The 26,335-nt window shown below is 56.3% G+C and overlaps 1 protein-coding gene across 2 annotated transcripts in view; it reads right to left on the minus strand.

Annotated features, from left to right (window-relative positions):
• ADORA1 (adenosine A1 receptor) overlaps window positions 1-26,011 on the minus strand; it is a 32,054-nt gene extending 6,043 nt beyond the window's left edge. Inside the window, exons 1-2 of one of the 2 annotated variants that reach the window (XM_045982739.1) lie at window positions 25,725-26,011; window positions 24,462-24,859 (exon numbers count right to left, since the gene is read on the minus strand). In XM_045982739.1, the coding sequence (XP_045838695.1) occupies window positions 24,462-24,802 (341 nt within the window). In that variant the 5' untranslated portion in view covers window positions 24,803-24,859; window positions 25,725-26,011. Of the gene's footprint in view, window positions 1-24,461; window positions 24,860-25,209; window positions 25,499-25,724 lie in introns of those variants that run through there. The other variant, XM_045982738.1, reaches the window with a different exon arrangement.
• Between the last annotated feature and the right edge of the window lie 324 nt (window positions 26,012-26,335).

A 26,335-nucleotide genomic window follows, 5' to 3' on the forward strand; every position in this document is an offset into this window, starting at 1 on the left:
CCTCCCTCCAGGCCTGACCTTTTCACAGACCCTGGACTGCTCTGCTGAAGAGCTGCCTGTTTGGTGGGGGGGGTGGGGTGGTGTTGGGGAAACGAAGCAAATACGGTACCTCCCTTTGACTCATTAAACGAATATTCCTTGAACACCTTTAGGTTTCAGGTACCAAGTGGTAAAGGCAGACTTCAGAAATGCTGAAGAGAACAGGCTCTCGTGAAAGTAACTTTCCAGGGGCAGGGGAACCAGAACTAGAGGTATCCACGAATAAAGGATCATTTCAGAGGGTGAAATCAATAGGACCCCCGGAGAGCGTGAGTAGCAGGCAGGATGTGCTGAGCTGATCGCTAAATGATCACCAAGAACCACCAAGGCAAAGATCGTGGCGGGGGGGTGGGGGGTGGTCAGAACATTCCACACAGAAGATACAGCAGATGAAGGCGCTGAGGCTGGAGGGCAAGGAGGAGAGAGCAGCTGGGGAGTCCGGTGAGGGGAAGGGTTGGGTGGGTCAGTCCCAGCTGTGGTCAGGGACAGCCACCTAGGGCTGGGAGGGCCACAGTCAAGGTTCAGAGCTACATTCTAAGTGCAGGGAAGCCACTGCAAGCCACGGGGTAACATCCTCCAATTTCTGTTTATAAAAGCTGAGTCAGACCGCCGTGTGGACAACATGTTGTAGCCAGGAAAGAAGACAACCACCCACACGTAGGCGACTTTAGCCGTCCAGGCAAGACCAGAGGTGGTGCGCTCTAGTTGGTGCAGTGGCCGGGGCATAGCGGACGGTTTTGAGGTACATTTGGGAACGGACCCAACAGGATCTGCTGCCCAGTCTGGCTGTCCGGCTGATGGAAGGAATCAAGATGGTGCTCAGGTTTTGCTCCTGGCCACCAAGTAGAGAGAGATTCCATTTCTTGAGTCTCCCGGACCCCTGTCTCCACAAGGGCCCCTCCCCTTAGTCTGAGCCCCGACCCCCTCAACCATGAGGTCCACACCACACTGCAGAACCCACGTTTGTGTCCCCCCGGGGGCCTTCGCCCTTCCTGCTCCTCTCCCCTCATTCAGATCCCAGCTCAGATGTGGCCTCCTCAGAGAAGCTTCCCCCACCCGCCTGCGAAGACAGCCCCACCACTCTGTACCTCGTGCCGTGTTTAACTGTCTTGAGAGAACCGACCACTTCCTGTCTCTCTCTCTCTCTCTCATTCTCCACATATAGGTTCGCACTGATCATCTGTTGCTCTCCAGCGGACTACCAGGTCCCTTTAGGACAGGGTCTCTATTTTGCTGGCTCACCACTGCAACCGCAGTGCCAAGAACAGTGCTCCGTCTCCTTCTGCCGAAAAAGCAAACACGTACATGTAGCAATGGGCAGGGGAGTCCTTACACCCACTTACACAACCGCTTATGATCTATTCACTGATAAATAAAATTCCGTGATAAGTAAACATGATTTATTCAATCATTTGCGATTGATTGAGGACCTAGCCCGTGAGCACCTCTCGGGAAACAGAAGGGAAGAGGAACGCATCGCAGCTCAGTTAGAGAAGGTCAGAGGAGAAAGGCTCAGCCGTCGCCCTGGAAGCCATCACAGTGCCCTGGGTGAGAAGAAACGCTCCCTGGGTCTCTCCCCGCTGCACTGGGAGCTGTGGGGAGCCCACTACTGACCTGGAAACCACTGGAGCCCTGCTCAGGGCCTGCGACATAGGCCGCTCTGATGAGGGCCTCTGACGAGAAGCATGAGCCAGCGCCAGCCAGCACCCCCAGCACACCCACAGCAGCCCAGGCCCAGCACTGCCCGGCACACTGTGGGACCAGCAGAGGCGCCCTTGGCCAGAACCAGCTTCCCTGGAGTCTTCCAGCCTGTGGTCTGGAGAAGCCCTGTCTCCATCTCAAGCTAAGTCCTCGTGGGACCCATGAGTGTGCCCAGGCCCCGGGAGCTCCTGTGCCCCACACATAGGGCCCTTTCACAGATAAGATCACGTCCAGTCGGAGGCCCGGGCTGAGCGCCGAGGGCTGGCTTCTCCCTAGCCATAGCCTCAAAGAGGGGCTCTTTCCTGGACACCGCTGGCGACTGACTTTCAGGCTGACCCTGAGAATATGAACAAAAGCCTCCTACAAACAGGAAGAGCTCAGAATGTCATCAGGTGATGAGCAGACCCTGAGACTTAGGCAAGAAAGAAATATTTGACAGAGAAAAGAGAAGGGCAAGACAGAGAGGCCCTACAGAACTCTGTCTGGTGGACAGAGAACAGTCACACAGAGAAAGGCACTCAGAGGAGCTACTCTGCCACTGCTCGAACAAGGCTGGAGCATGCTGGTCCTGAAGCTGGCTCTCCTCGGCCTACTCTCCTTGCCCTGCCCTGCTCTGGATCAGCAGGGGCTGAGCCTCGCAGCTGCATCTCCAGAGCTGCTGTGTCAGCAGGGCCACGGGACGCACTGGAGCATGGAGGGAGGAGAGGAAAACCAGGATATTTCCACCCCTCTCCCTGTGCCTCGGGCAGCTGTTACATCTCCTCCTGGCCTTACATCCCAGCCAGCAGGCCCACCTCGGTTCCGTCTCTTCCCTTGTCTTGCAGCCCAGGGCTAACTACCCCTTGTTGCTAATCTCTGGGGTCCCTCACTATCCCCGCGGGCTTCTGGGACACTCCGTCACCCACATAACCAATTCCTCCAGTGTAAGCTCAGGGACCCCTGAGCTCCAGGTTGGACCCTAGCGGCTCAGGAGTGAAGCCGGAGCGGGAAGAACCGAGTGTAGTCATCACGAAGGACTCCCTGCCAGGGACGGCAGAGAATAGACCAGGCTCTGAACAAATCCGTGTGGACTCGGAAGGGGAGAGAGAGAGAGAAGCCACATGGTCAGTTTGGAAAAGGGTAGACACAGCTCTGTTGGATGACAAGGGTGACGAAGTGTCCTGTCGACTGCCGAGGCCAGGGCTAGGCCGTCAGGCCCCGCTGGCCCTGTTCCCCAGGCATGTAGCCAGAGCCACGGCCGAGGGCTGGAGTGGGGAGTAGGGGTGGGATGTGGGGAGCATGTTTCTGTACCCCAGCAGTTTGGAGGGTCAGGAACTGAATTCTCCGTCTCTCCTTCCTTCGCCCTCTGCCCTCTGTGTCTGAGAAGGAGCAATGCTACAGAGCTCGGGTCCCCTCCCTCCTGCCTCCCTTTTCATCAAAGATCTGGGCCACTTGCAATGGGAAACCTGGATTTCCAGACCAGAGCAGTGAGGCTTTCAGACTATTAAACTACTTCCTGCAGAGAAATTCTTCCTCCCCAAGGAGAACAGGAAACCAGATACAATCAGCGGCGCTGGGCACACTCCAGGGGCCAAAGATTTACTAGTAATGCTGCCCAGGGGAGTCTGGATCAGGGGCCTGAAGGGGGCCGGGGTGGGGGGGAGATGGGCTCCTCCCCATCTGCGACATCGGCTACCACCCCATCAGTGTCTCCCATCCCTAAGAGGGCAATCAGTCCGACACCTCCAGGGCCAGCCTGAAGGCTGCCGAGAGGAGAAGACACTCGGGGCTCCTGGAAAGACCTGCGTAAATTGATTAGGTGATTTGTGTAAGCAGGCCTTGGAAATCGCTCCTGGTCGCTTGCTGGGGACAGATGAGCTCCACAGCCTGGTGGGAAGACCGTCGAGAGGGCACGTATGTGACTCTGGGACCAACCCTCTCCCCTCCCCTCCCTGCCGCAGAGGGAGAGCCTCTTCCTTGGATCCGGCAGTGAGCAGAAGAAGCCGAGCTCCGGCCCTCAAGGAAGGTTCTGTCTGACAGGGGGGCACAGCGCCTGCCCAAAGGGAGCAGCCAGTCCTAGCAGAGAGCGGCTGAAACAAGGCCAAGGTTGCCGGCGCGACCCCCAGACTCACGGGCCACAGGGAGCGGGGCATGGCCGTCCCCTCTCCCCCACAGGCCTGCGCACCTCGCGACAGAGCACTCTGCTCTCTGGGCGCATTCTCTCATCCTTACAAGGAGGCCTTTGGGTTTGCTCAGAGCTCCGAAGGAGGCTCCCGGGTGGGGGTGGGGTGTAGGGAGCGGGTCCTCAGATTTGGGGGAGCTACATCTTCCAACTACATCTCTGCCGTCCCCAGTTCTTTCTGCCATCCCCAGTGAATCAGGATGTCCCTTCCTCCTCCACCCCGCCCCCCCCCAACACTGGGAAGCAGCTCTCCGACTCCCAAGGCCAGGTGGAGCCCCGCATCCCAGTGACAGGGGGGTCCTTGAGCAGGGTGTCTGACCTGATCAGGAAACTGGGGGAAATGGGGCCCAGACTTCAGCATTCCTGGACATTTCCTGCCCTGAGACTTGATTTTCTCCAACTCTCAGGTAAGGCCAAGGTGGCAAAGAGACCAAGGCTGAATGGCACCACCTGCCGCGGGTGACTCATCCGGTGGGTGGGACGGAAAAATCCGTCCTGTCTGCGTGCGGGTTTAGTGACCTGTGAGTGGCTGGTCCAGTGAGGCCTCACGGTGACGACCATGGCAGGAAAAGGGCCAAATTCCTTTTCCAGTGAGGCAGAAAGACCTGCTTCTGGGGAGAGGGAGCTGACTGGATCATTCCCACAGTGCAGATCTCTGCAGACAGTGGTCACTTCCAAGAGGGGGCCGAGGATCCGCCGGTCCCCCTGGTCCATCAGCAGGGCCGGTGTGGGAGGTCCTGGGAAGGTACGCACCTCGCTGGGCCCACGAGCACAGAGGGGCCCCTGCTGCCCATTGAGGGGTGCCTGCCGGCATGGGAGCAATATCAGGTCCCCCCAGAGCAGGAGAGTTGCCCCCTGGAGCACCTCCTCCAAGGTGGAGTGGGTCAGGAGACCCAGATTCTGGTCCTGGCCCCACTGGGAGTGAGCAGGTCTGGGGGAGACCCCTCTCCTTTTGGGGCATCCGTGTGCACATCGAGATGATGTGAGACTAAACCAGATGTCTCCCAAACTCTGCAGGTCGTGTTCCCCTCTTCTGGAATGATCATCCTATAGGGAGAGCTGAGCTTGGCGCGAACAGAAAGGAAAGGAGAGCTCTGTGGACCAAACTCCTCTCCCAGTTTGGGGAGGAGGGGCCCCAGGGGCTGAGGTTGTGAAGCACCCACAAGTCCCCAGAAGAGAGGCCCTCCCCTGAGGCGTGCTAGGGAGTCAGATCGGACTTCTCGCTGAGGCTCCGTCAGGTGACAGCTCATGGCCTTGAGGGAGTCACCATCCCTCCAGACTCAGTTCTGTCCCCAGCACAAGGCCTGGAGAAGACGTGCTTGTCAGGCTCGCGGTGACCACGGGGCTGGTGTGCCAGCTCACTGCGGCCCTGGGTACATAATAGCAACTGGTGCCCAACCTTATCGCCTCGCCGCCCCGACAACATCCCTGATTCCGCTGGAAAATACAGTCAGCTCCGAAAGAGATACAAAACAATTTTCAGGGGCGCGGATTGAAAAAAAAAAAAAAATAGTGACTTGTTTTCTTTTGAAGGACTGGTCACATGGCTTTAGTTTCTAATTTTCGGCCAGCTCTCCCACCTAACCCAGTCTTGGCCCAGATTGAGTCTGTGCTCCTGAACTGTCTGGGGTGGGGGTGTGGAGGCTCGCTCAGCCCAGCCCTGAACCCCACGCAGGGCCCCAGAGAAGGCGTGCTCCCTGGCGGAACCCAGCAAAGCTCTCTCGGGGGCAGCAGCCAGTGTGAGGCTGGAGACAAGGGCAGGCTGACTCAGGGGGAGCCCCTGCCCTTTCTCCTTCCTCCCTTCTGAGTATCTCCTGACATGTCAGGTACCACGGGATACTTCACTTCGGCCTGAAAGCCTATGTGGGCCAGGGACTATAATGTCACACCACAGCAGGGAGACCCCACACAGACTGCAGTAGCCCAGCTGGGACCCGGGGGGCAGGCCTTCTGTGCAGGCGCCCAGCCTGGAGGGACAGGCAGTGCCCCTTCCAGACCTTCCCTGGCCTAGGAGACAGGGATGCTCCCCCGGGAGGGGAAGGAGGGCAACCGTTCTCAGGGGGCATGGGTTCTTCCCCTGTGTTTGTTACCTGGGCCTTAGGGCCTTCCTAAAATTCTACCCTCTCTTCTAGAAAAGATGTGACAGATGGTAGGATGTATGAGGACAGAGGGAATTCTCCACCTTGGAAATCTTTCCAAAGAGTCCACTCCCACCATCAGGCCTCCACTCCAGAGCGTCTCCTCATCTCTCAGGAAGTCCTTCCTGGGTCTAACTTCAATCCCTCCTGCTGCCGCACAACCCAAGGCGGTACTTAGCTCTTTGAGCCTGGAAGAAGTTGCATGTTCTCCCAGGTCCTGGCCCTTCTTCCCACCGACGCCCAGGTCAGTGGAGTTTGGAGCCCAAACCCACTAACAATAACCGCAGTCAGAACGCCAGCACTTCCCAGCCGTTGCTCCCAGGTGTCTCCTGCTGTTTTGTTTGCCTCCTGTCTCACTGCACGCATGCATATTCACCCAGCCTACAAGGCCGAGCTGGCCAGGCCCAGCCCAGGCTCCAGTCCTTCCAGATCAGCAGCTGCCCAGACAGCAGCCTACAGGAGCCCTGGTTCTGCACTCCTCTGAGCACCCCCCTCCGTGCATCGGCTCTGGTTGCCCCCTCTATTCTGCCCCAGCCACAGAAATGAGCTGGGGGTTGGCAGTGGGGGCCTGATGCAGGGGAAGGCTCGCCCAGTGGCAGGGGTGTGTGTGTGTGTGTGTGTGTGTGTGTGTGTGTGTGTGTGTGTGTGTGTGTGATGCAGGGAGGGCCTAGATTCCCATCCCCAGGATGGCAGGTGGCAGGAGGAAGGATGTTGGATCTCCTGGGTCACAGCTGGAGGCTGATGCTCTCCTCCTCCCCACGTGGGACGACAGGTTGAACTCTTTGCTTTCGTCTCAAGCATGAAACTGCCAGTGCCCTGAGAGCAGGACGCAGATGGTTCAGTGGTTCAGTGCTACAGTGCTACAGTCCTAGCAGCGGCCACAGTGCCCTGCACACAGTAGGCGCCCCATAATAATTGCGGAAGGAAAATGGATTCCTATACGATGTTCAGTTAAAACCAGAGGAGGCAGAAAAAGAAGAGGCAGGAGGAAGGAATAAGGAACAAATCCTATTCCTTGGATTTGAAGAGTTACAGGCATAGTAGGTACTGATATGATGCTCTCAATTATCACTTTAAATGTGGATAAAGTCGGAAGGAGGGTCAGAGGTCCGCTGAGTCTCCCCGCTCCTCTTCACACCATCCCTCCAGGCAGGTACAGGAGCTTGCTCCCAGCGCACACAGATCAGGCACCTTCCATAGGACCTACAGGTCCTCAGGACCTTCCTCCATCCCAGACCCCTGGTACATTTAAGCCATGTAATAAGGTAGTTCTAGCAAGAGTCTAACCACACTTCCTCCTGCTGCAAGACCAGCCCTTCTCCTCACTGCCAGCCCTGGGCGGAGGTGGCGAACAGTGTGTTCTCTTGCTCTACAGGGAGCTGGCCTGCACCCCTGTCGGCTGCACTGCACCGGGAGAACAGAGCAGGCTGAGTCGCTGGCAGCGGCCCCATGCAGGGGTCTGGCGAGGCAGCTGCTCTGAGGGCTGATCGATAAACTCATTTTCAGTCCCTCCCACTTCTGCAAAACCCTCTAAATCACTCACATCTGCCACGACCCTGGATGGGGGAATCTCACATTATGATGCGTGTGGGGGAGGAGGAAGCTTATTAAATCAAAGCCTCTTCCACCCCCACTCCCCCCATCTACCATTCACGAAAACTTCAAAGTGCCGTGCTGGGAGCTGGAAAAAGAAAATGCAGAGAGCTGGCGGTAATGGGCCTTGGGGACTCAGCCAGCCAAGAAGCAGGCAGAATGGGCACCGCAGCCCCGGGGGTGAGGGAGGTGGGGCTGGGGCTGCCCTGAAGTGGCTTCCCTGCTACCAACGCCGACCATCTGGGCAGTCTGGAAGGTCCTCCTTCAGGGCCCCCAACACTGAAATCTTGCAGAGACCTGACCACCCACACCTCTCCCTCCCCAGACCTCCATGCTTGTGTCCCCCCCCCCCCCCCCCCCCCCCCCCCCCCGTCTCCAACAGAGTCACCCTGGTTGGCCAGGGAGCAAGAAGCTCTGGGCAACACAGCACTAGCAGGCACTTGACAGGCAGTGGAGGGTCTGGCCTCGGTCAGGTTCAAACCTGCCGCACTAGCAGATGGACCCACCCCGCAGCGTCGGAATTTCCTTTCCGCATCTGTAAAATGGAGCTGAGATCTTTCCAGCCCAGCCCCCACTGTGCCCCTTGTCACCATCTGACCCCGAGCTTTGCGCATGGTCTCTCCTTCCTTTCCCTCAGTCATCCCAGGAGACGGAGTGATCGCCCAAGGTCAGGTTGGCTGCCTCCAGAGGCGGGGTTTTGTGTTTCACACATGGCCATTCCAGGAGACTGTGAGGGAGGTGAGGACAGGGACTAACATCTCTCACTCCTTAGTGTCCCATATTGTCTGAGCTCCTCGGACTAGAATATGCGTGGGGGCAGGACCCAGGGGCATGCAGCGCGGTATCTGGCACAAAAGTAGCCGTCCTCACCTTTGTTTGGGGAGGAGGCTGACTCAGGAGGCCACAGAAAGGAAAGGCATTGTCTTGGATCCTGCAGGAAAGAGGAACTGAGACCCCTGCCAGGTCCCTTGCAAATCCACTTGCGTGACCTGTTTCTCTTAATGGATGGCTACCTCCACCGGCCAGGGAGAGAAAAGGCCAGGAGCCAAGCCCTGGAGGAGAAGGAGGAGAGAGAAGCTCCCCATCTTGGCAACGTGGTAACGACACAGCCCAGCACTGCTTGCAAAGTGCTTCCCAGCCAGCGATCCAACTTGTTGCAAACATCAGCTTGCCAGGTAAACAAAGAGCGGATTGTTGCCAATTTGCAGATTGGAAAACTAAGGCCCAGAAAGGTTTGGTGAGTGCCCAAGGCCACTTGGGGTCTGAGCTGAGCCTGAAGCCAGGCTCCTCTGACTCTGGCCCAGGGCTCTTTACAGGATGCCCTCTACCTATGGGTGGCAGAGAAGGTCCTTCCGAGCCCCTCACTACGCCCAGCCAAGGGCCCACTGGGCTGACTCTCTAGCTCACCTCCACCACTCTCACCTCCATGGATTGTGTGGGATCGTTTCTGCTGCCACAGTGCTGGCAACACCTCCGGATTTAGCTTCCCTGCCCTCGTGATTGAAGCAGCCGCACAAATGAGCACACGCAGGCCCGGGGGCTTGCGAGAAAACAGGCGGCACCTAGAGGAAACCAGGCAGCAGGCCAGGCCTGTGCCCACTGGCAGTCCCTGCCCCCAAAGCCTCGGCCATCGTAGCTCAGCCTGTGCTGATTTCTCTCACCATCTGCGGAACCTTGCGTTCTGTGCCCATCTCAGCCTCGAAGCCCCCTGAGGACAGTCAGGGCTGGTCTGGAAATCCCCGAAGCTGGTCAGGGTCGCCGGTCTGGAAATCCCCGAGGACAGTGGCAGCGGCAAGTGGGGTATCAGCAATGACATCCGCTTTTGCTATTTATGAGCTGGGCAACCATTTTCAAGGGACTTTACCTTCCCAGCTCCCTACTCATGTGTAAAATGATGCTGATCTCAGCCTTGCAGAAAATTACATATGCTGCCAAAGAAGGTTCTGGGTGATGCTCCGTACATTGAGTCCACACCCCAACACCCCTTCCAGGGAACCCTCCAGGCTCTAGCCAGAGTACAGGGGAGGAGCCTGGAGCAGGAAGGAAGGCACCCAAGGCTCTGGATCCAGAATGGGATGGGACACAGCCTTACCTGCCTGTAAGGGCTTCGGGTGCCTCCCAGCCCTGCCACTCGGCCACTTCCCCAAGACCCAGCTCACCAATGTCAGACCTCGGCGTGCACGCAGAGGACACCCTCAAGCCCCACGGGCGGATGATGTCAGCTGCCCACCCCAACTGCACCGTGGACAAAGAAACACACACACACACACACGCACCATTATCCATCCATCTCCCTCCCTCCCACCGAACAGCAGGAAAGGGAAGAACGAGCCCCATGATCCTGCAGGGAGATGCGGGGCTTAAACGTCCCTTTTCATGTCTAACAACAGACAATCTCATGCACTGGTTACTGTTCCATTTTCATTCGTAGCGACTGAGGCTCAGAGTTTGGCTAAGGGCAGAATACGGAAGTAGCAGAGGCCAGAGTGGGAGACCAGTATGGCCAGCCTGGCGGGGAAGTGGCGGGCCGTGAACTCTCTACCAGTGGAGATGCAGGTCCTGTGGGGCGAGGGGAGGTTGTTTGTCCCAGTGCCTGACAGCCCCACCATCTGGCCTCCTGGTTCCCAGCCACCAGCCTCCCTCTGTACTGGCCAGATGGGGAAATCACGTCTCCCCCAGCCTCCCCTGGTTTGGGAGAAGGCTCCCTGGCCTTGATTCTCCTCACAGGTGTTTTGCTGGAACATTTTTTTTTCTTCAAGGCTTGCCTGCGGACTGGGCTCTGGTGCGGGCCACGTTCCAACAGGAAGAGTGGGGCCCAGAGAAGGCCCTTCCTTGCCTACGTGATTCCAGCAGCGGGAGCAGACACCCTCTCCTGTGCAGGTAACCACCCCCCACCCCGGGGACTCTCGAGCACGAATAGTAGCCCCCAAGTCCTTCCCTGCCAACCTCAAGGCACACCTCCCCACCTCGGCGGCCCCAGGGAGCCTTGGTGGGATGCAGCCTCCATTCTGCCACCGGCATGCGCCTGCCCGGGGAGCGGGCTGGAGCCGGGAGCTGTCGACAGCTCCAGCAGGTGGTAGACAGCACAGCCTGACACCCGAGAGGGAAGAGCTTTCTCTTTAAACATCAGCTCCCAAGGCAAACTTGGCTCCCAAGCCAGGCGTGTGGCAGCACCCACTTCCTGACCCTCCCCGCTTCCTCGTGGCAGCTCCATCTGGCCCTTGGGTCTCTGCTCCCCTCACGCACCCGCAGCCCTGCAGAACACATCGGCTCCTTCTGCTACCTCCATGCCAGGACGCCAGGCCAGACCTTGGGCAGCACTTGGAACTACAGGCCAGAGAGCAGACTTGGGCTGGGGCTGAGGGTCACAGCAACTCCTCCATCCCCCACATACTCCCCAGGGCCAACGGATCCCCGAACAGTGAAGCCGTTCTCCCGTCCCATTCCAAGAACAAGAACACTGCCTCACAGAGAACTCCTTGCGGTAGGGACTGGAATTAGACCCATTTTATAGATGGGAAAACTGAGACCCAAAGAGAGACGTGATTTACCCCAAATCACCCAGAATAAATGTTGGAGTCTGGGCTCAAATACAGATATTTTCACTCATCCATTCGGATGTTAACTCAGCAATTCTGGTTATACTTAGCCGTTATGTGCCGGGACTCACATTGTCCAACCTCACTGAACCTTAGTTTTTAGAAACTGTGGACATTAGGGCTATATCACACTACTCACGGCAAACACTGTTAGCTCCTCTTCATAAAACTGTGCGTGGATTTCAATAAGAGAGCCCAGTCCCTCTCCCTCCGCACCTGCCTCCCGCACACACTCTAAATAGAGTCCATATAAAGCATTTAGCACAAGGCCTAGCACATATTAGCTGCTCAAGAATCACTTGCTACCATTACCATCCATTCATTCATTCACTGGGCCAGTCATCGGATATCAAAAATGGGCAGAAAGCACACTGGGCACTACAGAGACAGGGAGGAATAGGCTTGGCTCCCCCCTCCCAACACACATGCACACACACACATAAACTGCTCACGGGCAAGTGAGGGAGATTACCTCCACGCAATCTGACAAGGGCTGTGTTTGAAGCCCTTGAGGAACTGTGGGAACATGAAGGCAGATCAAAGAAGGCTTCCTGGAGGAGGTCTCATCTGAGCTGAGCATTAAAGAAGAAGTAGGAGTTAGACAAGAGAAGAGAAGAAAATAGCTTTCTGGGGTGTTTGTGTGTATGTGTGTGTGTGTGTGTGTTTAAGATGTGGTCTTACATGTTAAACCCCCTTTGTTTATCCTTCTTCTCCACTCCGAGGATGCACAGGGTAAGAAGTGACTGGCCTAGAGACAGAGAAAGTGAGTTTTGAGCCCAGGTACAAGGAGGTGTGGGGCTGAGCATCCTGACTGGGGGAGTGACCTTGGCTTTGTGTGCCTAGGTGCAGGCCAGGCCTGCTCAGGCCTCTTGCCACGTGGCAGCTGATAAACCATGTCTCACCACACAAAAGCTGAGCAGACTGTGGGTCTGTGCCCTTGAGGACGGGATCTGTATTGTCAGAAAACACGTGTTGACTTGAACCCATAACCTGTGCTCTTATGTCAAGGAGGATTCATGGTGGGGGATGGGGCACGAGGACTAGGGTTTGGGGGAACCACAAACACTAAAGAGACCAACTGTGCTGGGACACTTGTCTGGGCCTCAGACAGGGAGAGCTGGGTGGGGATTGGGGAGAGCAAGCAGGGTCAAATGGAAGGGCTTCCAGACCCTCCAAGATATTATTTTTTATTTGCAAAAAGAAAAAGAAAAAGCTATAACCCTCTACATACACACACACACACACACACACTCACACACAAGCACACACCCAGATGTGCACGTGTGAATGCATGCACACACCCCGCTAAGAGCCTCCCCAGCCCTCGCTGGCTCACTCCCAGACTGTCAGTCCCCTCCCGACCCCCCCAGGACCTGACACAGCCGCTCTGAATGGTGTCTGTGTCTCTCCCCAGCCCTCGCTGGGCCACTGTCATCAAGGCAGCCCTGGGAGCCCTGAACGTGGGGAGTTGGGAGCTGTGTTTACTCCTTGGCAGGTGTGTCTGCTGGGCACTGTGAGTCCCCAAACACTCTGAATGTTCCCCGCTGCCCCCCCCACCACCGTCCCCGCAGAGAGCAGTTACGGAGCCGCCGCCCCCCAGGGGAGCCCTTGCTTCAGCTCCATCCAATGGATGGATGCCAGGCCCCTCGGGAGGAAAAGGAAGGCTCTGGAGAGGCTGCTCACACCCTCCCTCATAGAAACAGAAGCATGGGGACCAGGGGGAGCCAGGCTGGGTCCAGACACCAGGATTCTCCCTGCAATGTGCCAGGGAAGCTCGGGTGAGACCTTTCACCCCTCCGCACCCCGCCCCCCCACCCTCTGATCTCTCGGGAATGTTTTCATGAAATAACCCTTCACGCTCCACTACCTGCCTCTGCCCTCTGTGGATGAACATGAAAGATCCGAATGACTTCTTCCCAAGCCGGCCACTCCATCTGGCCCACGGAGGCCTCCTCCCTCCGTGCAAGCATTCCCTCATTCCTTCCCGGGACAGACACTGACTCAGCCACCTACCAGCCAGCAGGCAGGCGTGTGTTAGGTACTGGGATACAATGAGCAAGACCGAAGGAGAGAACCACGCCCTGCCCTCACGGGAAGCGCCACCCATTTGACCTGGACCTGAGCCCGGTGGGACCCCAGTGGTCACATAACACAGAGCTGTAGATGGAAATCTAGTCAGGATTATCAGACAATAGGAAACGCCCCCGCTCCCTGAGTGCCTACTATGAGCCAGTCTTAGCCCAGCTCATCTCTAGGCCTCCTGATAACCACTGGAAGGAAGTATTAAGAAGCCTCTTTGGGGGTGCCTGGGTGGCTCAGTGGGTTAAAGCCTCTGCCTTCGGCTCGGGTCATGATCCCAGGGTCCTGGGATCGAGCCCCGCGTCCGGCTCTCTGCTCCGCAGGGAGCCTGCTTCCTCCTCTCTCTCTGCCTGCCTCTCTGCCTGGTTGTGATTTCTCTCTGTCAAATAAATAAAATATTAAAAAAAAAAAAAAAAAAAGAAGCCTCTTTGGCAAAAGAGGAAATGGGAGCTCAGAAAGGTTAAGGAAGCGCTCCAAAGTTCAGAGCCCTCCGTGCAGGCACCATCGGCCTGGGGACACTGCTGTCACCCTTCATTCCACTGATGTATCTCCGTGAAGCAGGGCGAGAGAGACGCCTGCCTGAAAAGGCGATCATTAAGATATCTGGGGCAGATTTTTGCAAACAGACCCCCTCTTGCACCCGCCAGAGAATCATTGCCTGGTGAGTTCCTGTTCCAGCTAGGTGGGTGTGCCTCGGAGCTCCTGGTTCCTCGGGGACAGGCGAAAAAAGAACTGAGAAGAGGCTCTTGTCTTGCTGTAGTCTGGGCCCCTCCTCAGGGCAGAGAGGGGAGTATCGGAGCCTGGTGGCGTCTGAGATCAGGCTGCGCGCTGCCCGCCGCGAGGTCTGGCCTTCGGTGCCTGTGCCAACTGTGCCAACTGCCCCGCAAAGCAGTCTCTGCTGCACGAGACAAAAGGAGACTGCTTCTTCGTGGAAGGACAGACGGGGCTTCTCTGAGCAGCCCAGGTCCCCCCTGCTCTGCCCATCAGGGCGGGGCCAGAGCAGACACTGGTTCACTGTTTCCTGACCCACCGTCCTCTCTGCTGCCTTGGCGGAAACTGCACTGCTCAGCGCCCCATCGCGGCTCTGCAGGGGGACCCTGTTGTAGGGCGGAGGAGGGATGGCCACCACACAGGGGATCAGCACAATCCACAGTGTCAGGCCGGGTGGGTTGCAGCGATGTGGGTGGGAAAGGAGGCTCTGGAGGGACACAGAGTCCGGGGACAGTGCCACCCAAGGGACACCGAGGATGGGCAGAGACTTGGGGGCCTCGGCTATCTCCGAAGCCACTGCGTCTCGTTCCAAATGGAGCCTGGCAGGACAGAAGAACCCCAACTCTGCTGTCTCCTTCTAGAAGATTTAGGGAGCCCAACGCCACACGTCCTCGTTACGGTTGTTCCAACCTAAGGAAACCAACAGCCTCCTAAGAAGCAAGGTGGGAAGACAGTAGATGCAGCAGCTGGAGCCCCCCAGGAAGCTGGCTGGATATTTGAGCGGCCCCTTCCTCAAGGCTGTCGGGTGGGGGGGGGGGGAAGGGCCCAGGTGCTGGACTCCATGAAGGAGCAGAAGCTGGGAAACGAGCGTGAGAGAGAAGATGCCCAGAGAACCAGAGTATCTACTAGGGTCTGAATCTCCCTCCAGTTTCTTCCGTCCCCACCCTCTCTCCAGAATGGGCACCACCATCTACCCCATGGCTTCAGTCATAAGCGTGGCAGCCACACTTGACCCCTCCTCCTCCTTGCACACCCTGTCCATTACCAGTTGGTTCCAACTCTAACACACCCTAACTCTTTCCAGTTCCTTCCGTCTCCACTGCCTCCTGGGCTCCCTGCCTGCCCCCACCCCCGCCTATAACCAGGACCTCTTCCAGTCTTCTCTTGCCCCCTCCAACCCATCCCCCACACAGCAGGCAGAGTGACCTTTTCATGTTAATGTGCTGAATACCCTGATTGAGTTTTTTCAATGTTATACCCCCTTGCAAGAATGCAATAAACCCTATTTCGTTGTGATGTATTATCCTTTTTATCTATCACTGGATTTGATTTGCTAATATTTTGTTGACAAATTCTGACCTTTAAAAATGTAATTGAGATTATGTCATTCCCTGCTGAAAGCACTCAGTGGCTTCATTGCGCACTTAGAATAAAATCCAAACTCTTGACCATGAACCACGGGGCCTACATGGCTCTACCTAAGCCCTCAGGCACCTGTGGTTCTCCTTGGACCCTGACTCGGAGTTTGGAGACACCAGAGCCAGCCGCAGAGAAGAGCATGATGGTCACGTTCCTTGAATTCTCCTCAAATTAGGACTGTAGCCACCACTCGCTTATTGATGTGCTGGCTTGCTCCCTCCACCAGTTCCTAAGCCCCGGGGACCAGGGCCCACTCCTTGACCATGACCATGATGAGACACCTAGTGCCTGGGCCAGAATCTGGCCCTTCTGGATGATGCAGGAATGAACTCTCCACCTCTCCCATGCCTGCGTCAACGCGGCTGAACACGCCTGTGATACACACACAACCATGCCGCTGGACTCTCCCCTCAGACTCATCACCTTGAACTTCAGGTGGGCCCTTCATGCCGTCCCCGATTATCGTCCACTTCCCGAGTCTAGTCCCTCCCCCACTTCCAGAAAATTATTCCACACTTGCTACTCTCTTTCCCGCCTCCTCCCACCTCCTCGCCTCCTCCCACCTCCTCTCTCATCCTCCCTCCCAGCCGGTGACCTTGCTTCCCACTTCCGGGAGAAAGCTGAAACATGCAGAAGAGAGCTTCACCTCTCAGCATCTGACCCACATACTCTGACTTCCTGCCTGAGAGATGACCTCCGAGCGTCTCTAAGGCGGCCCCTCTGCGTGGGTCCCGACCCTGCCGGCCAAACCAAAGCCATCAACCCCAAAATTCTCTCCTTGGCTCCCATGTTAGTTTTGCGGTCTCTGCTGGATGGTTAGTCATCAGTGCACAAATGTACTAATGTCCCTCCAATCTCAGAAAACAACACAAAACAAAGTCCCCTGTTCCCACTTCTCCCAATGGCTTCTGCCCCATTGCTTTCTTCCCTTCATAACAAAATTCTTCCAAAGAGTAACCTACGTCAACTGCCTTCAATTCCTTCCTCTTCTCTCTTGAGCTTTCTCTAGACAGGCTTTCTGCTCCCACCACTCCATGACATTGTTCTTGCCAAATCCACTGGTAATTCTCAGGCCTCATCTCCCTGGAACCACGGGCAGCCATCTGCAGCAGCCAATCCCTCGCTTCTCCTTGACATACTTTCCAAGCACTCACTCGGTGCTCTGGGTTTTCCTCTTACGTCTGCCTCTCAGTGCTCGGGCCTCATCTCTTCCCAATCTGTACTTTGCTTCTGAAGATCTCATCAAGGTTCCTTGGAGACGCATACACCATCGACCTGCAATGTTTCTCACGTTTATATCCCCAGGCTGAATCTCTCATCTGAACTCCGTCCTTGCGTATCCATCCAACCTCCTGCTCAACATTCCAGAGCTATTCGACAGACACCCCAAACTCAACGTGTCTGATCTGAACCCCATTGCTCACAAAACCCATACCGCCTGGCAGCCCTTCCCACCTCAGATAATGCCAACTCCAGCCTGCCAGTGGCTTAGGACTGAAAGTCTGGTCATGCTTGACTCTTCTTTCTTTCCCATCCCACATCTAGTCCATAAGCAAATTCCTTGGCTCTTCAAAATACATCCAGAATGTGAATAAATCATCGTACATTCATACAATGGAATTCTAGCAATGAGAAGAAAAACCACAAGCCATCCAACAAACAACAGAAAAAGTCCTACTGTTTCGTTCAATAACAGGGATGAATCTCAGATGTAATTTTAAGCTTCAGAAGCCAGACACAAAAGAGAACATACTACTGGATTCCCTTGGTAGAAGTTCAAGATCAGGCAAAATGAGTCCATGGGGATGAAGGTCAGAATCGCAGTGACCTTTCTGAGGATATGGGAGGAACCCAAGGGAACCTTCCGGAGTGCTGAAAGAGTTGCAAATACTGATCGGGGTGCTGGTTACATAGATACACCTACATGCAAGAGTGTATCAAGCTATATGCTTAAGACTTAAGCATTTCACTATATAAACATTTTACCTCAATAAAAAGTAAAATTTGAAAATGCACAGCCAGAATGAACCACTTTTCACCACCTGCTGGGCGCCATTCTGATTCAGGTCACTTCCCTCTTCCCTAGAAGATATTACAGCAATAACTAATGAGACCCCTGCTTTCCCCTATGGTGCCTTCTCAACACAGCAGTAGAGGGAGCCTTTAAAACCTAAGCCAATGGGGCGCCTGGGTGGCTCAGTGGGTTAAAGCCTCTGCCTTCGGCTCAGGTCATGATCCGGCTCTCTGCTCGGCAGGGAGTCTGCTTCCCCCCGCCCCCTGCCTGCCTCTCTGCCTACTTGTGATCTCATCTGTCAAATAAATAAATAAAATCTTAAAAAAAAAAAAAAAAAACTAAGTCAAATCATGTGACTTCTTTGCTCTAAACCCTGCAATGGCTCCCATCTCCCTCAGAATAAAAGCCAGCGTCCTTCCAGCAGCCCCCAAGCCAGGAGGTCATTATCTCTCCAGTCCTGTCTTCGACCATCCTCTAGCTGTCTCACTCCACCCCAGCTGCACAGACCCCAAACTCTTCAAGTACATTCCTTCCCTAGGACCTTTGCTCTAAGTATTTCCTCTGAGTGAATGTTCTGATGGCTGCCCGGCGTTGCCCCTCTCCTCTAAGGTTCTGTTCAGATGGCATCTCCTCAACGGAGTCTCTCCTAACACCCCCAGTCCCACCACAGGCAGGTTGGGAGTTTGTCCTCGGCCACCTTGCCCTCCAGGAATCCGCAATGTCGACAGTGGCTAAGAGCCTCCAGATGGAGAAGAGACCGGACCAGCCTGCTCATCTTTGTGTCTGCAGGTGCAAGGCCTGCAAAATGCCTGGGACACAGCAGGGGCTCAATGTCAGTTTATGAAATAGGTCTGTGGAAGTCACCATCTCTCTGACCTTCTGCCTCTACTAGGGGTAAAACCCCCAGGGTGAGGAGTGATGCAGAAGGTGCCTCTTCTCCTCTTCTTTGGACTCAGGGAAGGCCCTTGCCAGCTGCGTCCACCTCCCTGCCCAGCCCTAAGCCGGTATCTGCAAGGGGGCATCAGTGCCAAGGGCCACCCTCCCCACCGCCTCCTCTTCCTCCCCTGCCCCACCATGACTCACCAGCCCCTTTGTTCTACAGCAGCTGGCAGCCTCCTCTGGGCTTGAGTAAGGAGGCTGAGGCTGAAGAGGTAATTCATGTAGCCCAAGGATCTCTCCGTCCTCCTTCCTCTCTGCTCTGTGCCCACCCTGCCACATGGGGCCAACTAGGAAGTGCCATGTTCCAAGCCTCTCCCCAGAGGACTACTCTCTTCACCAAGAGGCAAAGAAACAGGATGTCCAAGCCTCAGGGAATAGAGACAAGGCAATGAGAAGGAGGCCAGGCCCGCCAGTCCTGCCCTGCCTAGCCCAGAAGGGCAAATGGGCAGAGGAGTAGCAGACACACTCTGGGGATCCGCAGTGTCCATGGAATTGGGCCGGAGGAGTGCGGAGAGGAGGAGTAAAGACAGGAAATATTTAACCCCATTTAAAATTCCTGATGCGGGGCGCCTCGGTGGCTCAGTGAGTTAAACCCTCTGCCTTCGGCTCAGGTCATGATCCCAGGGTCTTGGGATCGAGCCCCACATTGGGCTCTCTGCTTGGCAGGGAGCCTGCTTCCGTTCCTCTCTTTCTGCCTGCCTCTCTGCCTACTTGTGATCTCTGTCTGTCAAATAAATAAATAAAATCTTTAAAATAAAATAAAATACCTGATGCACCCCCAGGGCTCTGGACTTGGCCCTGACCGCACAAACGATGTGAATTGTGAGCACCCTTGTAGAGTTAATTGCAATGATACAAAATCAGTAACAATCCAAATGGCCAAAAATGTAAGAATGAATAAATAAAACATAACATTCATTTATTCAAAACATGTGTCTGGCATGCCTACTCTGGGCCAGGCACAGGGGATACACACACAGATGGGGTCCTGGCCCTCTTGCTGTTTCCCAAGCTCAGGAAAACCACCTAGGCCATGAGCGACCGGGGAGAAGTAGAGGCAGCCTGAGTACCTAACCGAGGACCCGGCCCGGTCCAGGGGGAGAGGGGTTCAGAGACATCCTCCCGGAGGAGGGGCTGTGTTAGCTAAGGCCTACAAGATGAATGAAGGGACAATCCAATATTTTACCCTCATAAAATTCTTGCAAAACTGCTCTTATTGACATAGGGAAATACTTACAATACAGTAAGTAAATAAAGTGGGATAGAGAGCCACACATGCTCTCCACCATGTCAAAATTATATTTTTATCTATATATATTTAGGGATACAGATATATATAGAGATACATGTGGAAAAATGTTCTGGAACACCAAAATGTTAACACTAGTTATCTGTAGGTGGTAGAATTACTGGTGACTTTACCGTCTTTCTTCTTCCCTCCATTGCTCAACATTTTCACCATGAGCATGGATTCCTTTCATGCTCAGAAATAAATATCAAGTGTCCGGGCATGGCCTCCAAGATTCCACCCCATGACCCTTGGTCGAGGGCTTCTCTAGAAGGCATCGTGGCCATTCCCCGGCTTCCCAGCAGCACTAACTCCTGGAGTACAAGCACGGGGGACACTCTGGTTATCAAAAAAGACCGAGGCTCACCAGGGTGGGAAAGGCTGACTTGATTCCTAACAGCCAGCATGTCCCAATCTACCAGATTTCTCCCCTGCCCAGCCTGCTGGCCTCCAGCGCTTTCTGCAGGGCTCTCCGGGGTCAGCAGCCCAGTTGGGCAGGCCTCCAGCTGTGGACAGAGGTAGGCCGGCCTGGGGCCCCACTGCCCACTGGAGGGAAGGTGAGGAAGTCTGAGAGGGAGGCACCCAGCACGGCCGAGCTGAGTGCAGAGGCCACTGGCAAAGATCAGCGGAGAAAAATCACCCCACTGGCAGCCTTGAGGAAACTCCTCCATAAATCCCACAGCTTTGTGGGTCTGATTCAAGATACCTGCGGGCTCACTGGTCAGAGATGTCTGTTAGACAAGCCCAGATTCAAATCCTGTCTCTGCTCCTGACAAGATGTTTGTCTGGGCAAGTCAGTGAACTCCCCTGGCGCTCAGACTTCAGTGTATCTACAGCAATGTCTACAGGATGGGGACAGCAATGCTGTCTGCAAGTGAGAGGCCAGGAACACTAAATACGATGAACCATGTGAAAAACAAACAAACAAACAAAAAAAAAAAAAAAAACACGTAGCATTGCGCCTGACTCAGAACCCCTGGGAACTACAAAATACAACCCAACACACCCTTCCCATGGTCTCAGCACCACACCAGCTGGAGTCACGATAAGGAAGAACCACAGAGTTAGAGTTGAAAGGACGTTCAGAGGTCTCAGATCTAGTCCCATCACCTAACAGATGAGGTGAGGGTGGGGCTCAGAGAGGTTGAGTATTTTAGCCAAGGATGCACAGCTAGGTGGTAACAGAGCAAGGCTCAAACTCAAGGTTTTCTCACTCCCAGAAGCCTACCACCCTTTTGTGCCACACCAGCCACTCTGGCCGGAGAGAGCCCTGGCTCAGGGCTCCTTCCCACAGACAGAGCTTTGGTCGGGGAGCCCCCTGTTGGTACCCCACCCCATAACCAGCCCCCTGGAGTCATAGGGCCACCAAAGAAATTCAGGGTGAGGGGTGGTGGATGAATGCTGGAGATTCCCTAGAAGTAGGAGCTCGGGGGGGGGGAACAGGGTTTGGATTACAGGCATGCAGAGGTGTTATGCAAATAAGATACAAAACACATGTAAATGACCACACGTTATTGATGAATCAATAATTTGAGCTCACGCTTCCTGCCTTTTTTTTTTTTTTTTGGTAACTCGATCATACTATATGATGTGAAGCTTTTTTCTCTCTTGGCTTTGTGCCAAATGGAATGAAATAAAATTTATGGTTGGCTGACCAAACCACACTTTGCTTGGTGAGGGGGCCCAGACTCGCTTCTGTCACCCAGCCACCCCACAGAGGCCTCCCCAGCGCTCAGGCACTAGTACTCCCCAGTGTCCACGGCATCTGCCTCCGCCTGGCTTGTCAGGGCAGCAAGCCCAGTGCAGGGGGACCTTCGGCTGAGAGATATTCTCCCAGGCCCAGCAGACTGCTGACTCTAACTCATCCTCTTCCTCCTGTAGGAGGACAGGGACGGGGACGGGGACGGGGAAGGGATGGGGCATGATCTGGAGTGGCCCAGCCCATCAACCCAGGCTCCAGGATCCTGGCCTTAGGAGCTAGACCCCAGCCGCCTTTCTCTCCCTGAGGGACTCCTGTCCAGTGGCAGGACCTCCCAGGCACTGCTGCGGTGTGGCTCTGAAGGAACAGCCTGAGACGTCGGGGCAGCTATGGTCAGATCCCTGAAGGAGAATGCAGGGGAGGTCTAGTTCCCAGCAAGAAGGTTAGAGGTCAGACATCTGGAAGGCCTGATGGAGGCTCAAGCCGGTTAGCTCTGAAAACTCATCCAATTCAATCGACATTTACTGAGTGTCTGCCTTGTGCCAGACACTGAGCTAGGCGTTCTGGAGAATTTGCAGAAATGGACAACATGCACTGGCTGCTCAGGTCACTGTCTTGAACACACTGACAAGCCACCAAGGAGGAAAAGACATGTATAAATACAATGTAGCAGTATTTTGAAACCTTCCTGGAAATGCGGTGTGCGTGTGCGTGTGTGCATGTGTGTGTGTGTGTGCACGCATGCACATGTTGGCGGGAGGGCATGTGCGTGGCTGCAGGAGAGCGCAAGTGTGCGTGGGGTGCGGTCCCCGGGCTGGCTTGTTCACACCCACTTTGAGCCAGATGTTAATAATGTTAATGAAGCTACACACATAAACTTACCACTTATGGCTTGCAGGTAATACTAAGTGCATCATATCGTGCTAAGTGTTTCATATAAAGGAGTTTATTATCTTCTCCCCATCATTTTAGGAAGAAGGTACTATTATTTTTTAAATGATGATTATCATTTTATATTTTTAAGAATTTTATTTATTTGTTAATGAGCGAGCACAAGCAGGAAAGAGGGAGAAATGGGCAATGCGGGGGCTCGATCCGAGGACCCTGCGATCATGACCTGAGCCAAAGGCAGATGCTTAACCAACTGTGCCACTCAGGTGCCCGGAGAAGGTACTCTTACTAACGTTCCCTTTTGTAGATGAGGAAATTGAAGCTTCACGAGGTGAAAAAGTGGCTTCCCCAAGGGCACACAGTTAAGAACTCATAGCAAGGATTTGAGCCCCCTGCCTTGGCCCTCAAAAGGAAGCTCCCCAAGACCCCCAGCTCCTGGAGGCTGGAGCAAAGAGCAACCACAGCAGCTCCCTGGAAGACGGAGCCTGCCACCTCAGCCACCCCCACCCCCACTCCCACAGGGCGAGTCGGGCACATTCTGCAGGCCTGTGACCTCTGTCATATCAGGATCAGGCCTTGGGTTCCCCTTGGCACCCGCTCAGCAAACAGGATTTCTCGAGCAGCCCTCCTACATCTGCATATCTGAGTGAGTTTCCTAATGTGGCAACACTTTGCTAGAATGGCCTGGCTGGGAGGCCCAGGCGGCTCTAATGGGCTGAGACTGGCTTCCTCTGCACAGCCCAGCCGCGGCCTGGGACAAATGGCAGCAGGAAGGCACCTCCACAGTCGCGCCCACGGGTGGCTACAAGGCCCCCTTCTCTACCTCCCCCATCCCCCGAGCAGCAGTTTTCACCCACCTCCCCTGGGAACATGGAGGCTGTGAGGGAGGTGTGCAGGGCATGGGGACTGACATATCATATCAGCGCGGGGCCAGGGAGAGTCAGGAAGGAAGGTGGGCAGTGGAATCTAGGCTGTGCTCCAACCAGGAGACCCCCTGGGTCTTTCCAAAGTTTCTCCTTTACCAGCTTCTACTCCACCTCCCTTAGAGGCTCGTGAGGAGGATAGGGGAAAAAATGGTGCACGAAGAAAAGCTTTGAAAAGGTAAACGTGCACAAATGTAACGCACCCGGGAGAAATGTGGGCGCCTAGGCCTGTCTGGGCAAGTTGCCAAGTGAGGCCAGAGGCCCCGTGTCCCAGCTATGGAAGCTACTCTGGGGATGGCAGGTGCCAGAGCTGGCCGGAGCTCCCCGGTAGAAAAGGGAATCTGTTGGTGACCGGCGGTTGTCCTGAGAGTGTCCCAGCGGGACTGGCAAGAGACTGGCCGTGAGCCCAGGCGTTCACTGGCACTTGGTGGCCCAGGCACTGCCTGGTGACGAGACTGTGGCCTGGCAGGCCCCAGCACGGATGGGACACCTGCCTGAGGACCGCCACTCTCAGGCCACCCACCCTGGCACTACCTGGACCCAGTGTCAGCTCTTCGGCAATGACTGGCAAAGTCACACATAGCTGAGCCACAGAACCGGGGCTTCGAGACCAGGCACCAGCATCTCCCCCCTGCTCCTGCCTGCAACCGAGATCCCGTGAGTGGAAGTTGGGCAGAGGTGATCAGACCACTAGGCTTCCACGGGACAGCCGAGGAGGGTGGAGCTGGCTGCCGCAGAGCCAGAAAACACCCGCTAAAGAGTGTGTTCAGGAAGCCTGCTGGGGTCTAGCTGGAGAAGCAGCTCTCCTGTCTCTGGGAGGCTACCATCCTGACACCTTCACCCCACTCTAGCCATCTGCTTGGACCCTTCCCCATCCCTGGTTTATTCCCACCCAGTGCTCACTGTGACCGTCTTGGTGGCCCCCTCCAATCCCCCACCCCAGGCTGGACAGGCAGCCTGGGCTTCCCTGGACACATGAGGAGAAGCAGCTCAGGGGAAGCAGCAGGAGCTTTGGCTCTGGGGTCCTGGGCACTCCTAGGTTCCCATTCCTCCCGCTACTCAGCCCCCTCCCCACCCCACTTCCACTGTGGCTCAGCCTGGCACAGGAGAGGGGACAGGAAGGCAGAGTGAGGGCTGGGGCACAATGGCCCAGGGACTCTCTGGCTTCCACGGGGTCTTCTGCTCTACCTTTTATCCTCTCTCAAGCCACCCAGCCTGGGGCATGGGGGTGGGGCGCCGCGGGTCCCTTCAACAGCTCTGGACTCACCGAAGGGGGATCTTGACGCGGAGGTAGCGGTCCACGGCAATTGCCAACAGGGCCAGGATGGAGCTCTGGGTGAGGATGAGGACAGGGCAGGCGACCATGAGGCAGGTGTGGAAGTAGGTCCGTGGCCCAATGTTGATGAGGATGGCGAGTGGGATGACCAGAGCGCCCACCGCCACATCAGCCACCGCCAGCGAGACGATGAAGCAGAAGGTGGCATCCCGCAGAGCCTGGTTCACCTTCACTGCCCAGATCACCAGCACGTTCCCGGGCACAGAGACCAGGGCGATGAGCACCTCGATGCCAATGTAGGCGGCCTGGAAGGCCGAGATGGAGGGTGGCATGGCAGGCGCAGGCCAGGCACATCAGCAGCCAGGCACCAAAGATCAGGAGGCAGGCACCTGTGGTCACAGAAGCCTGGGGTGGGGAGGCCTGCCTGGGAGCGGCACGGGGAGCCCGGGCAGCTAAGAAACTCCCGCTGTCCTCTGGAGTGTTACCCCAGTTGGCATATACATAGAGTGCCTGCCCAGGCTGGAGGGAACCCTCCCTGGCCCTTTCTCTGCCTAATCTTTGTCCCCTCCCTTTATCATCCCCGGAGGTCCCATTCAAAAACTTAAAATAGCCGTGCTCACTCCTCCATTAGCTTTTTTATCAGGTGTGAGGCAGCTCCCGGCTGGCACACACCCCTCACGGGGGTCCCTGTGCCTGACTCTGCCCACCCAGCCCCCAGAAGAGGCCGCAAGGAGCTCACCATCCCGCCCGCTGGCCACCAGGGGGTCCCGAAGGCGGTGCCCAAAGTTCTGGGCACCTGGCGGCGCGCAATGCTGCGGGGCCGCGCCGGGCAGGGCTGGGCTCCAGGCACCGCGCGGCGGCTCATCGTCCTCGGGCTCCCGCCGCAGCTCTCCCAGCCCGGCCTTTCAAGCAATCACATGGTGTGGCGGAGGCTCAGCCCCGGGCGCTTTTAAAGAGGAAGCGCCCCGATGTCGCACCTGGGACGGGGCTGGCAGACGTGGGGCTGGAGGACCGAGCCCCGCTGCAGATCGCGGCGCAGACGCCCCTTTGCCCGCCGGCGCGCACACGTGCCTGGCGCCACCCACCCCAGCCGCGGCTGGCGCCCACGTCTCAGCAGCGCCCTGGGACCGCTCCAGGGACCCTCCCAGGCCAGCGACTCTCCCCCGCTCCTGCCCCAAAGGGCGTTCTGGTCGCCCCTCTCGGCCCTCTCCTGCATCCCCGTTGGGGAGCCACAGGGGCGAGGCACGGACTTACCCAAGGTCACCAGAGCTGGCAGAGCTCCTAACCACCTGAACGGCGGTGTCCGAGCGCCCTCCCCGCTCGACGCCTTCGGCAGCCGCCCGCGCCGGGGATGCCTGCACGATCCAGGGCCAGGTTGTCAGGTCCAGGGGGATGGTCGCTGGCTGGGACTCCTCTCGGGCGCCGGCGCCTCTGTCGCCCCCGGCTCGGGAGCTGAGTGACAACCCGGCTCCGCACACCGGGAGGGGGCGGGGGCGGTGGCAGCACCCGCGGGCCCCTCCCTCCTCGCCCTCCGTCTCCTCCCCCACCCCCTCCTCTAAACAAAGGAAGTGATTCTGGGTGAGAAAAGCTGGGAAAATGTGAGCTTTTCGCAGGGTCTTGTGTGTGAATCCAGCCTCAGGAGTGGACAGACGGGAAGCCTCCATGTTTCACTGGCTCGCTTCTCAATGCGAGATGCCCGGAGCCCCGGTCTGGCCGCAGGGGACCCCTGCACCTGGCAGCACGGCCTGGCCTCTCACCCGCAGGGTTCCCCCCACCAGGACCTCCTCCCAGCCGTCAGCTAGAAGCACCCCCACTCCCTGCACACGCTCTCACCCCTCACTGCTGAAATCCTCCCATGCTGAAAG

Source organism: Meles meles, chromosome 17 (genome assembly GCF_922984935.1).
Source record: "Meles meles chromosome 17, mMelMel3.1 paternal haplotype, whole genome shotgun sequence".
NCBI lineage: Eukaryota > Metazoa > Chordata > Mammalia > Carnivora > Mustelidae > Meles > Meles meles.